This window comes from Danio rerio, chromosome 7 (assembly GCF_049306965.1).
Source record: "Danio rerio strain Tuebingen ecotype United States chromosome 7, GRCz12tu, whole genome shotgun sequence".
NCBI lineage: Eukaryota > Metazoa > Chordata > Actinopteri > Cypriniformes > Danionidae > Danio > Danio rerio.
This window is the reverse complement of record NC_133182.1, coordinates 59,764,183-59,778,090: the sequence shown is the minus strand read 5'-3', so window position 1 is coordinate 59,778,090 and position 13,908 is coordinate 59,764,183. Positions and strand designations below refer to the sequence as shown.

Here is a 13,908-nt window from a genome sequence, read left to right as displayed (position 1 = left end):
AGAAATGTAATGCATCTTTATTGGTTAGGTGGGTTATCACATCTTCAAATATTCATTTGATTACAATTTTCAACTGTAACATTTGTTCTTGCTTACAGTTAGTTTTTTTTTTTTTTCCACATTTGCGTGACTTACTATCAGGATAAAAGAATGTCAAAATGTAAAAAATTAGGCCAGTCATGACCCCCAGACAGAACAAAGATGATCTAAAATAACATGTAAATACAGTCATATAACATTTGAAAGCTCGGGTGTCAGCAAGACACCAAGCAACATGTTAATTGTCCTGAAGAGAAATGACGACTGATGAGTGAAGTTGTTCTTTTCTGATTTAGTGTTCCCCGACAGTATCAATGATGTTTCTCATACTGTGGTATAGGGTCTATTTATCATCTAGCAGGTATCAAAGATCAGTTTGAATTAAATACTTGAAGAGAATATGTTCACCTATGCTGAAGAGGAACTGTTTTGAACAAATGACTTAATGTTTGCTTAATTTTTCCAGCGCTGCATAATCATCCTGCTATAAATGTGGTATGTAATTTAAATTCCTTGATTATCATGCTGGAATGATAGTGTATGACATAGAATCTTCTCTGTTACATCCTTGTTAGATTGAAAAGATGTTTGCGCTTTTCACAAAGCTTAAGCTCTTTAGCTTTATGTATCCTAGCTAGTTTAACTGAAAACAAAGCTTTAAGTTTACAGAGATTGTGTCCAGTGGGTGTAACATGGGGCTTTTTATGAAAATCTGAACGTATATAATTATTTCTCTCTCCATTTGCATGTGCTTTTATTTGAAGTAAAAAACGTATAGATATTTGATTGTCTACCGCCCTCTGGCATTTGGATCTAAATAATGCTTTTTACTGTAAAAAATAAATAAATAAAAATCTTCCCAATTTAAACGTCAATGCCGCGTTTATTAATGAAACTTCGGACAAAAAACAAAAGCAGCGGGGGGAAAAAAATCTGATCTCAATTCTGATTCTCGAGTCCGCCGAGGAGTTCACATATCTACATACGCATGAATATTCCAGAAAAACTATGCACTCACTGTTTTAAATTTTTTCCAGACATTAAGACTGCAATAGGCTGTATACAGGCTAATTTAATATACCAAAGTACATTTGCAGTTACATATTTTGCTATGTAATTGCATTATCCCTAATGTTTCCAAAGTTCAAATGTAGATAAATAAACAATTCCATGTAGTGACAGACAGTTTCACCATTTGTCACATCATACTTGATTTCTTGTTTGGTTTTATACAATAAAAAAAAATGACAAAAACATACTTAAATATCTTGTGCATTTAATAGAACAGCATAAAATTAACATGATAAAACAGCACTGCTCCTGGGAACAAGTCACGAGGAAGAAGAGGTCAACTGGCAATATAAAAAGTACTGCTGCTGCTGTCATGGATCTTTCCATGGCTTTCAGCCTTATTCTGCGTCATACTAGCAAAAGTTGAACGCAGCATTTAACTTATGGTAGTATGAAGCAGAGTGAAGCTGAAATTTCCTTTGATGGTCAAGGATGTAATGAAGACAACAATTTTCATGAATTCAGTCATGGCAAACGAAAAGTCTTTGTTAGTTATGGGCACATTAGCTACAAAACTCACTGTTCCTTTAAACAACTTGGAAAAATAATAAATATCAAACATATTTCATACAAATCTCATATGGGAAGTAAACATTACGCAGTCAGCAAAAGGCACACAAAAAAGTCAAATTAAAAAGATCATTTATTATTGAATTAAAAACCTGGTAAAAACAAAGTGCTACAAAAGAGCTCCAGGATGCAATCAGCTCGCCTTTTTCCTTAGAGATGTTGCTCTCACAGACTTTCTAATAGTGCGGCATAAACTTCCTGTAGATGGAGGAGTCATTGATTCTTTAATGTTGACCAACAGACCACACCTTGAACGAGGTGGTCCTATAGAATCACTGGCCAACTTTGTGATCTCCTCCCGCAAACCAGTTATCTCCTTCTCTTTAGCCATGATGTTACTTTGCAAGCATTCAATCTCTTGCTCCTATCAGCAATAAATAAAAGCGTTCATAACAAGCACATAGCCAAACAAAGTTACTTGCATGCATTCTTACCCGAGTTGATAGCCTGTTTTGCAGATTTTGAACTTCTGCAAGTTTTTCCATATAACTCTCCCCCGCTTCTTGCAGAGTATCATTCAACTCTCCTATCCGCTGCTCAAGAGACATAATGAACTAAAAAAAAATAATAATAATAAAACGAGTTGTAAAAATGAAAGTTGTAGAACAGAAGTCGTCACAAGTCCATTTACCTCTTGCTTCTCAACACAGAGGTTCTCAACTGCACACTTTTCCTTGTACAGCAGTTTAAACCTTTCAGCACCTGCATGGGCAATTCATGCATGAGTTGACCAAATAAAAAATTTAATGTTTAAAAAGCACACACACACTCTCTTATACCTGACGCTTCTGTGGTTGGCAGTGCGTTTGTCTGCATGGAGTTGTCTTGTACGTTGGGTAGAGGACCAGAACACCGGCATTTCTGTTCCAACTCACATACACGCTTCTCTAGCACCTAAAAAAAAAAACACCACCAGAGTGGTTTAATAAATTAGGCTTGAGTTATTTTTTGTGGTACACAGCTACAATTCTAGGATTTCATTATCAGAATACTTCGACCAGGATTTAAACATGCCTCGACTCGCTCTTGTTCTTCTTTGTACTCTTCTATAGGGATGTAGTCCTCTTCCAGTCTCTCCAGAGCACACTGGTATGCATGCTCCTTCAATGCCTCTTTATACATTTCAAAAGTGCTGTCCATTTTCTCTTCATAACTCTCCTTTAGATCTTCCATCTGACGACTTTACACATACGCGAATAAAAGTGAATAACCTTCCACAAATGTGTTAAGGTGACTTAATCACTAATTTACAAAAACATACCTGTGCAGCTCCTCTGCCTCCATGATTTGTTGCAACATCGCATCACCCATCTCCTTACGAATCTGAATTTCTTGCAACAGATTTTTTCTACGCTCTGCCAAGAGCTTTACACGCAAGCTCTCCACCAAGTTCACCAACTCCTGAAAGAGAATGCCATACAAACAATCTAAATGATAAAGTTGCAAGGGTTTCTCCACAAGTACTTCAGTTACATTGAAATTGTTGAGCTCTGCTTTTTGGGTACACAAACACTATATTCTCAATGTCATGACTAATGCAAGTGTTCAACCAAAGCAATAAATTACCTCTTGGGGTAATATGGACATATCTGCCTCATCTCCATCCAGCAGCTCTTCCTCCGATAGGTAATCATCTACAGCCTGATCATCAATAACGCCATTCTTTAGCAATGGCTTCCCATCCAGACCAACAATACGTGGTGCCAGAGACTCCAGAGATCTTGGAGGAATCACCTGTAATACCTAAAATGTATACAGGCCCCAGATGGTTTTAATCCAGGTACAGTTAATATTAAGTATTAAGTTTTTAGGCACAAAAAGGTGAGTAACCAGGTAGTCACCAAGGCCATTTGCGCTACATGAATAAACTGCTCCAGAGCAGACTTTATTTCAGGTTAAAAATCCCACAAACCCAAATTGTACCAATTGGCTGTCCGTTAGCAGCATGCATATTTAATGCAATATTAATGTACTGACAGACAGCACATAGTTTTTGCTCCTAATTAAAGCCTTCTACAAAAAAGTATTTATAGTTACTAAGTATTAATACTTTTAAGTGGCCAGTTAATGAGATGGTTTACCACAATAATTAAAACTCAGCCCAAATGGTTCCAACCATTTGTCTTGAGACGAACTGAATTCCATTGACTCTTGCAAGAAAATTACTGACTGTGCCTTGTTATTGGCCATTTCCTGCATGTGCCACACATACACTACTTGACAAAAGTCTCATTCCTAAAACTTAGATAAGCGACAAATACTACCAGGACATCTTGTTGATTTGGTATCAGGAGTGGCTTATATATGAAAGGCAAAGGCCTCAAGATTCGGCTTATCTTACCGAAATAAAATATGATCATGCCTAGATTATTTAATTAGGACAGTAAGGTCTGACTTTGCTGAGACCAAAGTCTTGTCACTTAACAGAAATAATGTACAGTATAGAATATAAAGTCATGGTGCAGTGGAAAATGAATAAATATCATGTTTGACTCCAATGAGCTTGCAGGACTGCATCCATACATCTTTGCAATGATTCAAATCACTTAATTTTTTCTGCAATGACAAAGAAAGCATTCTTGCAGGACTGCCAGAGTTCATCAAGACTCATTTTCAATGCCTGCTCCATCTTACCCTAGACATGCTCAATGTTTATGTTTAGTGACTGGACAATCCTGGGTCACCTTGACGACCTTTGCTTTCTGGAACTTTGATGTGGAGGGTTAAGTAAAAGGAGCGCTATCCTGCTGAAGAATTTGTCCTCTGCTGTGGTTTGTAATGTAATGGGCAGCAAAAATGTCTATACCTCAGGCTGTTGATGTTGCCATCCACTCGGCAGATCCCCCCATACTGAATGTAAACCCAAACCATGATATTTCCCCTCACCAAACTTGACTGATTTCTGTAAGAATCTTGGGCCCATGCAGGTTCCACCAGGTCTTCTGCAGTATTTGTGAAGATTCGGATGCAGTACTTTTCCCAAATGATCAACTAGAAGTCTAGTCATTATTTGTTGCTCTTACAACTGGGATTGACAAGGCTTCTCAGGTAGTGTACAAGTGCATGTGGTACAAAAGGTCATCAAATGTAGAGTTAACTAATTAGTATGTGCACACCACTTTTAAGTTAAAACAAATGTCAAGAGGGGGTATAAAAATGAAAAAAAAAAAAAAAAAGCAAACCTGCTTGGCAACTGCAGAAAACTTCATCACATGGAGGGTCTCATCATATGTTGAGGCACACTGATTAATGTTCACAATCATGGAAGCCCTGCCACGGCCACAAAACATTCCTTGAAAGAGCCGTGTCAGTTTGCTCTCTCGAAATGGAACATAACTCTTTGTCCTGAGAAACGAACACGAAGTCAGCACATATAAACCTGCTTTTTTTTTTTCGGTTCCATTTGGTATTTGCCCATACCTGAAACCTTGGTTATTCCGGAGTGCTGCAATACACTTGCCCAGAATCAACAAAGAATTGTTTATGTTACCAGCTTCTTTTAGTCGATCTCCAAAGGTTTTAGTTTTGTTGCATCTTTCAGAGCCAGCCAAATCACAAAGAGAAAGTCTACACGAGAAGAGAAACATGTTACACTTACAAAACTACATGCGTTACAAATAATGCGCTCTTTCCACTTACTCTGACAATGCTTGAACGTCTGCTCCTTCAATGCGTATCAGTTTGATGGTGAAGATACTGTGACTGCAAAAAAAAAAAAAAAAAAAAACTAAAAGGTTAATCATGTACTAAATGTTTGTCATGTAAAAACCTTCTTTAGATTTGCAAACCAGATCAAGAATCAAACTAGCAGATAGGGAAGTCTACCTTCTGCTGGATGACTGGTTCATCTTGGTCGCTGCTGCACTCCGATTCTTATTGCCCACACGCAGAACCTTACTGAACTCCTCTGTATTCTGCACATTAACCCACCTTAAATCTTCCAAAAGTAACAAACATAATTTAAAAGTGCATTCAAACATTTGCTTTGCTTCTTCAAGAGTGAAAGGGCTTCACCTCTAATGTATGAGCTCCCTGTACTGTCCTCACAAACCCTCAGTGCAGCACGTCGTTTGGTTTTGCTGGACTGGGCTGGCTGAAGCAGGTCATACACATGCTCATTGTAGATTTCATAAAACGCCACCCAAACAGAGTAAAAACAATGTGCTTCATCAGCCATGCCATCAGCACTGTCAACTGGAAGACATTGGTTAAAAGCTTATACAACAGTTATGCAAACCATCTATTGATCAGAATGTTTTAATACCTGTATGGTCATATGAAACGTTGGAAAATGACAAACTATTGATTGAGGATGTCGAGCTTCTCTTTCTAAGTTTTGTGGGTTCGGGATCCTAAAAGAAAAAGGACAAACAATTAGTTAAATTTTGTATACAATAAGCAATTATACTGAAAACTACAAATGCGCACAAAAGGCTTACTCCGTTTTGTTAATTTATTGAAGCCCTGGCACAACACTTTCTTCAAGACAGGATAATTGCCAACTGTTATAGTACACTATGGATTGAATTTTAACTGTTTTTAATTAAAATATTTACAAATTAAAAGTAATGTGTAAAACCATGAGATGTGCAATGTATTAATATGAGACTACAATACATCAGTGTAGATAAAATGCTATGTTTCTTCAAGATTGTAGATTCACAAAATGGAATGTAGCTCTGCTTATTGTAAAAAGTGGAAAAGCTAAACTATATCAGAAGTTGCTGAGCTGCGGTCAAGCTATTAAAAATTATACTTGTAGCTAGCTATTCCAACACTGGCATCTGTAGAAGTTTTCACAGAATTGTGTGTACTGACACATTCAAAAAGACAAAATCGTACTGTTTTTAGTACATTGTCATGTAAACACACAGTAGTCCACTCTTAAATTAATTAGTGACAGTGCAGACATTAGTAAACTCCCCCATTTAAGAAATTTTAAGAGTGATTGCAAACCTCTTTAAGCAAACTGAAGAGTGCAGCCTTGGCATTCCTCTCTAGCTTGACCAGCTCAGAGTCCAGTTTTTGCACATCAGAGCTCAAGTATGGCTTAAGGTCCATGTGCTCATACTGACGGCCACCAATGTGCTTGAACAGAACCTCTAAAGCACGTGGCAAAATGCCTGGGTCTTTCGGAGAACCTTAAAACAAACCATCTCATGTATAATTATGCAATGGAACATTTCCCCAAAATAGCAAATTTTGTGGATGTCCATGTTTACCTTGTATTGTGTATGTTTTTCCAGCATTGGTCACTCCATAACTGAACACTAATGCATTTTTGCCATGAAGAAAGGCCTGAACCTGTGAACTAATTGTGCCTTCAAAGAACTCGGTCTGATTACAGTTTGGCCCAAAGATCTGCATTTCATTACAAAAATTGGTATACAATAAGACTGAGGTAAAGTTGGTTTTATATTTGCACATTTAGACTTTTCATTAATAATATAATTTCAGAAAAGTATTATTTGCCAATTCTAAACAGTAAAATCATATTAGCAGCCAATGAATACCAAAGTACAACATTGTTCACGGCCAATTAAATAGTGCTAATGTTGTTTTCAAGTCATACTTGCATGTTATTTCAGACCCTACATTTAAATTAGCGTAGCAGAAAATATAGAAAACATTAAATGAAGGAACGTGCGAATATAAAACTAACTTTACCTCAATTACAATAAAGCAATTGAAGGACCAATTCAAAGATTAATACCTTTATAAAACTTTACCTGTGAGAAGCTAAATTTATAGACCTGTTGACCAATTCCCTTCTCACTGCTTTTCATTGAGGCAGATCCTTTAGGAGCATGAAGAACGATGGTCTCGGAGTCTTCCAATACAACACAGCCCTGAAAAGGACAGAAGATCAAAACTTTTACACTTCCAAAAGGCAAAAAACAACATTTCTATGAAATCAAGTTCTACAATACCTGATCTTCATTATTTTTTAGCTCCTCAACACTGAAAGGACGCACTTTCAAGTAAACTCGAAGTTGCTGCTGTTCATGGATTTCAGCATTCTCACTCTACACACACACGCCAATAAAATTAATCTAAATCGCTATACAGTGGTCATAATATAATTGTATGTTGTTAATAAGACTTTTTAAAAAAAAAGTTATTAGTGAAACAGATTAACATCTGTAGACTTTGACCTGTGAAGTTATGGAAGACACTCCAGAGAGTTCTGGCAGAGCTACATGATGAGGTTCACAAGCAGTCGACTCCATAGCCACTAACACTGTATCTTCGGTCATGTCAACAACAGTTGCCATGATTATCCCAGTGCTGGCTGTTTTCTTAAAACAATGAATTCAGTTTTGCTAACAAAACCTTTTATATGTGTCAATGTTTTAGATGGATACACACGGCAAACTAAAGTGACAAGGAAAAATAAACATGTGAACACATTTTTGAGACGTCAATGTTCAAAAATAGCTTGACGAACACAGGCAAGATAAGGTCTTACCTGAAACGAATTTGGCACACCTGTTTACAATCATTTCCTTAAGTAGTATCCTACACACCTGCGACATCTTTTATGATGTGCATTTAAACACACTTTTGCGATCAATAGTTGCAGGAGCGTTTTGTTTTTTTTTTTTTTACCTGAAAGGGCTTTTCTATTACGCTTGAAACAAAAACAAATCACTTGCAACACAAATGTTTTAGTTGTATAATCATATTTATGTAACATTTCAATTATATAATAAAAAAAATCACTGAAGTCACCATGGTTGGAAAAGCATTAACCACAAAGAAAATATTTGCCTGAGTAATTGATGATTTATTCTGTTGTGGCTACCCCTACTAAATCACGGACTAAGCCTAAGAGTAGCGAGTGAAGTTAATGTTTTAAGGGCTTGAGGTACCCATGCTATCTTCACTTTTTTTTTTCTCCCGCATATGAGCTTTGCATTTTTAATCAAAGTACATATAAAATATTTGATCAAATATTGAGACTGCAAATATAATTAATGTCCCGTGCTTACATTAATCCACATGAATTAGCCTTATACCCGTTTGTGCAAAACAACTGTTAATATTGCTTACATACACATTTTATAGATGTAAACTGAAACATTATTAATTTTCTCAGATCTACAATAATAAGCATGTTCATGCTAATCTGCTAATTTTTAAGAGTATTTCAAATTGACTGACATGCATGTTCAGAACTACATTAATCAGCATATCAGAAAAAAATGATCACAGTTGCCCTAAAAGAACAGAAGACCCAGTTTTGTCTTGGGACAACTTTCAGTCCACTTCAAATGTTGACTACATTTAAGAAAAATCTTTTTTTTTCTGGACATCAGGCTTTAAACAATTGCAATATTGGTATCAACTTTAAATTACAATTTGAAAGATTAATTCAGATTTACATCGTTTTCCATAAAAATAGTCAAGGAGTAGATGACAAAAATAAGTGTGACATTCAATCTGGAGTGGGGAAAAGAAAAAGGGCAGACAGAGATCCAAAACTTCCAATTTTATTAATCAGATGTGAAATACAAAGCTGATTAATTGTGCAGACAGCAATTAAGCATCTGCAATTGTGACCTCCACCTCAACACCAGGCTCAATGCTGATGCTGGTGATCTGCTTGACGATCTCAGATGGACTGTGCAGATCGATGAGGCGCTTGTGGATCCTCATCTGGAATCTGTCCCAGGTCTTGGAACCTTCACCACAAGGAGTCTTGCGAGTAGTGATGCGGAGGGTCTGATTTGGGGATGAGAAATTACAGGATTTAGGACAATCATAAAACGCAAACAAACCTCACACTGTGATTTTGGCAATATTTTGGACAGAGACCGTTTTTGTGAAACCTAAAAGATTCCTGTAATCCTAGACTTAAATATGTTTATTATTTTTGTTAAGTTGACATTTCCACATAACTATAAACACTTTCGTTTAGCGTTCTCCTCTTATTAACACAAAACCAAATGCATTCAAGCCAATGATTGCAGCTTAAATTTATGACATGTAACAAGCAAAATTAATGCTAAAGATTTTACATTTGCAGTTAGGTACAGGTTAATGGAGGGGTGTCAAACTCAGTTCCTAGAGGGCCACAGTCCTGCACAGTTTAGTTCCAACCCTTCTCCAACACACTTAAGCTGCGGTCACACTAGACTTTTCGCCCCATAAACTTCCATTCATATGCACATGAATGCGCCAGACCGGAAATGAAAGTTTCGCATCACTTGACTGCGTGAGACCAATCAAAGATCAAAACATGACCTTTGCGGACAGGAATTTAAAACATGGACCAATCGCTTGCTTTTTTTAATGTCTAATCCAACCCCTTTTCACAGCACCATATGACAGAATTTCAGAAGCTCAAACTCTAGTGTGACCAATGTTTAACCTTTTAATTTCATACAAGCCTAAAGGACTCAACTTGATCAGGTGTGTTTAAATAGAGTTGGAACTTAACTGTGCAGAGCTGGGGCCCTCCAGAAACTGAGTTTTACGATGTGGGATAATGGGACACGTGATCCTTAGAAAAGTCTTATTGCATGCATTTTGATTAATGTACAGTCTGACATTGACAACAGATCTTAGCAACATAGGGGCCACAAGTGTATAGGAATATTAAGTCAGAGTGTAAGCCAGGCTTAATTTGACAAGCATCTTAGAAATGTGCATATTTAAACAGTTTTTAAATTGCAACCTGTTAAACTAAAAATGTAAAGACTGGCATTCACCTTGGTAGGCATACGCACAGGCCCCTTCACCTTAAGACTCTTCTCCTTGGCACCTCGGATCAAATCAGCACACACTACCCCAAAAAAAGAGGGAAAGTTTAAGGACGTCAAGAAGGGCGTATTCAGACATAATGACCAACTTGATTAAAAAAAAGGGCTCAGAATAGCGTATGATATAACTCATGTTTAAGTCGTTCATACAATTTTATCCTCATAGCCATTGGTTTAGTAGACATGAAGGACAAACACACCCTTTTCCAGAGACTTGACGTTACGGCTGGTCAGAGTGATCCTGATACGGTGAATGGCCACCTCGGCTTCAACGGGAGCCTTGCCAGTGTCTTTAAATGCCTGTAAATCAAACATACTGTTAGGAGTGTTTTGTAAAACTCACTTTACAAACTTATAATCCAAAGGCTGGTTTGACATCGTAAAATCACTCAGGGAACCACAATTAAAAAGATAGTTCAGAAGAAATATGTAATTTACTCTCCCTTCACTTCTAAACCTGTTAAAAGATTTTAAAGAAAGCTGTAAATCAGTAGACAATGATAGAGGTAAAGTTTGTTTTATATTTCGCACACATTCATTCAATTAGAAGTATCTATATTGTTTACCATGTTACTCTGAATATTCAATCAGAATTAGCATGCAAGGATGACTTCAAAACAACATTAACAAAAGCCCCTTTCACACAGCGATACCGGTAAATATCCGGAAAATTTCCGGAACTACTTTACCAGAATATATTAAAAAAAAACGCGGTTCACACAGACGAGGACGTTACGGAATTTTTCCGGAAAAGAGCATTCACACATCCATCGCAAAATGCCGGTAAATTCTGACATCAATAACCAGAAATGACCTCTAAACGGCTGCGCTTGTGTTTGTAAACATTTGACTACATTACAAACTCTTCGGATGGATCAGTATTGAGTACAACTCTAATGAAAACATAGGGAAACACTTTCGCATGTCGAGATGTTCATGATATGCGTGTGTGCTGGCGCTATGGGCGCTCACGGGCACACGCAAAGCTTAAAGGTAAACAACGAATTATCATAAACATTTTATCGATAATTTTTTACACAGCATTAAGAAGGAACAGAAACATTATCTGACTAACATCTAGCAGCTAAAGGTGTCTGGAAAAAATATTCAAAGGCTTTTATTCTCATAAACCGCGCGCACGTGAATGCGTCTGACTGTTCTGACTGGCTAAAGCAGGTGTCTCACGTCAGTACGTTCTAGACGTGGACGTGCTTATTACGGCAATCTTCCTTCTGCATTCACACAGCGCAGCATTCCGGCAAATTACCGATAATGTTACAACTTCTCTTTCTGGAAAATAGCCAGAACGAATTTACCGGTATTTTCAAAAGGGCCTGTTCACACATACAACCTTTCCGGAAAATTGCCGGTAATTTTCCGGAAAGGTCTGTATGTGTGAAAGGGGCTATTGTCTAATTGACTGTGAACAATGTTGTACTTAAATAGTCATTAGCCCCTTTCACACATACAGACCTTTCCGTTGTATGTGTGAACAGGTCCTTTTTGAAAATACCGGTAAATTCGTTCTGGCTATTTTCCGGAAAGAGAAGCTGTAACATTACCGGCAATTTGCCGGAATGCTGCGCTGTGTGAACGCAAAAGGAAGATTACCGTAATAAGCGCGTGCACGTCTAGAACGTGCTGACGTGAGACATCTGCTTTAGCCAATTACAACAGTCAGACGCATTTACGTCCGCGCGGTTTGTGAGAATAAAAACCTTTGAATATTTTTTCAGACACATTTAGCTGCTAGAAGTTAGTCAGATCACGTTTATATGTTCTTCTTTATGCCAACTGTGTAAATAATCATCGATGAGATGCTTATGATAAGCCGTTGTTTGTTTACCTTCAAGCTTTGCGTGTGCCTGTGAGCGCCAGCACACGCACATATTATGAACATCTCGACATGCGAAAGTGATCCTGCGAAAGTTGTTCACAATATTGATCATCCACAGAGTTTGTAATTTAGGCAAATGTTTACAAATACAAGCGTAGCCGTTTAAAGCTCATTTGTGGTGAATGATGTCAGAATTTACCGGTATTTTGGAATGGATGTGTGAACGCTCTTTTCCGGAAAAATTCCGTAACGTCCTCGCCTGTGTGAACAGCGCTTTTTTGAATATACCGGTAAAGTCGTTCCGGAAACTTTCCGGATATTTACCGGTATCACTGTGTGAAAGGGGCTATTGGCTGCTTATATGATTTCACTATTTAGAATTTGCAAATACTTTTCTTAAATTGTTAAGGAGAATGTCGGAATATCCGAATATAAAACCAATTTCACCTCTATGCCACTGATCTACTGCATAAGTCTACAGATAACACTTTCCAACGGTCTTTAAAATAATTTTTAGTGGTCAGCGAAGCAAAATAAACGTTTTAAACCACTTTAAAGTAAATTTTTATTTAATTTCTGTATATTTAATTTCTCTTGAAAAGCACCACATCAAATTATTTTTTTTATTTATTTACTAATGTTGGTTCGTTGGTTTAGCCATGAAGTTAACTGTTCGCCAAATACAGCGAACTTGTGCAAAGACGTCATGCATATGAACACTTTAACGGTACAAAAGCTCAAACGACTGAGACTCTTATTTTGACATGATCGTGCTCCACTGTTTCCGTAGACAGTGAAAGCAAGCCCCGCGTTTTCGAATACGTTCATTACTTTAATTTGTCACTTCATGGCTTAGTTTAAGCACATTACGCTTATATCAAGAGCTTCCATTATCATGTTTTAGACCTTCGTTATAACGTTTACATTCAGAGAATAGTAGAACTCAAATTTGGACAAACGTAAATCGTCAACACATTAAAGTCGGAGATCATTGACAAACATAAAATAATAATAAAGCAACTTGCATGTTTTTTTTAATAAAATAATGTTCTTTTAGCTAACTGGCAGACTTTGTGAAACACATGCCATCACAAAGCTTCTGTCGCGCGTTCGCGAAATCGGTTATTAAATAGACGGAGAAAATCACCCAAAACGCTAAACTTTGTTAATACAATGTTTGATAAAACGTTAAATTACCATGACTGCAAATTCCTGACCGACTTATTCGTATCAACAGCTGAAAGGCGAACAGCGGTGAGCCAGGAACCACGCGAGCTCACTGTGCTTCTGCTAAAGAGGAGGGATAAAGGGCCTGCTCGTGCATTTATATGAATTCATCCGGGTACTGCGTGACAACAACATCACGTCAACCCTTCAGCCAGAACGGAAGAGAAATGCTCTCCCTTCGTTGGCAAGACATTTTTGGCTTTCATTATTTGATAATATTTCTTGAGTTAAACGTTGGAAGTTGACAAATAAGTTTTGCTTAAATCACAAAATTAAAGAAGTGTCGTACAAAATACTCCATATAATTTATCCAGCTAAACATGTTTTAGAAAGATTTGAACTTAATATTTTAAATATGTGTGAATTTTGTGGTTAAGAAAAAGAATCAAGTTTGCATGT

General features: G+C 37.2%; 3 protein-coding genes and 1 non-coding gene across 5 annotated transcripts in view; 1 reads left to right on the top strand and 3 right to left on the bottom strand.

Annotated features, from left to right (window-relative positions):
* LOC110439952 (transmembrane protein 236-like) overlaps positions 1–13,908 on the top strand; it is a 766,382-nt gene that overhangs the window by 315,500 nt on the left and 436,974 nt on the right. The window lies entirely within an intron of this gene.
* Positions 1,736–8,068, bottom strand: zgc:56231. The gene is given in 18 exon segments (NM_213188.1): positions 1,736–2,044; positions 2,115–2,234; positions 2,312–2,382; positions 2,460–2,574; positions 2,695–2,860; positions 2,942–3,081; positions 3,247–3,423; positions 4,863–5,025; positions 5,101–5,247; positions 5,320–5,382; positions 5,506–5,617; positions 5,695–5,874; positions 5,945–6,032; positions 6,637–6,821; positions 6,903–7,041; positions 7,410–7,529; positions 7,611–7,706; positions 7,836–8,068. Coding segments are annotated over 18 exon segments (2,433 nt in total). The 5' UTR covers positions 7,956–8,068; the 3' UTR covers positions 1,736–1,813.
* On the bottom strand, positions 9,158–13,539 carry rps20 (ribosomal protein S20). The gene is made up of 4 exons (NM_213204.1): positions 13,480–13,539; positions 10,646–10,745; positions 10,395–10,468; positions 9,158–9,405 (listed from the first exon to the last, which is right to left on the bottom strand). The coding sequence occupies exons 1-4, from the start codon at positions 13,480–13,482 to the stop codon at positions 9,223–9,225; spliced, it is 360 nt and encodes a 119-aa protein (NP_998369.1). The 5' UTR covers positions 13,483–13,539; the 3' UTR covers positions 9,158–9,222.
* On the bottom strand, positions 10,546–10,614 carry LOC137496278 (small nucleolar RNA U54). The gene has a single exon (XR_011016478.1). It is a non-coding gene; the product is annotated as a small nucleolar RNA U54 (small nucleolar RNA).

What these genes read in the sequence shown, in the direction of transcription:
- rps20 (NM_213204.1), bottom strand. An exon ending in CGTCAAGTCTCTGGAAAAGG is followed by an intron (nt 10,469 to 10,645) that starts GTGTGTTTGTCC and finishes TTTTTGGGGTAG; the next exon opens with TGTGTGCTGATTTGATCCGA. An exon ending in CTGTGCGTATGCCTACCAAG is followed by an intron (nt 9,406 to 10,394) that starts GTGAATGCCAGT and finishes TCCCCAAATCAG; the next exon opens with ACCCTCCGCATCACTACTCG.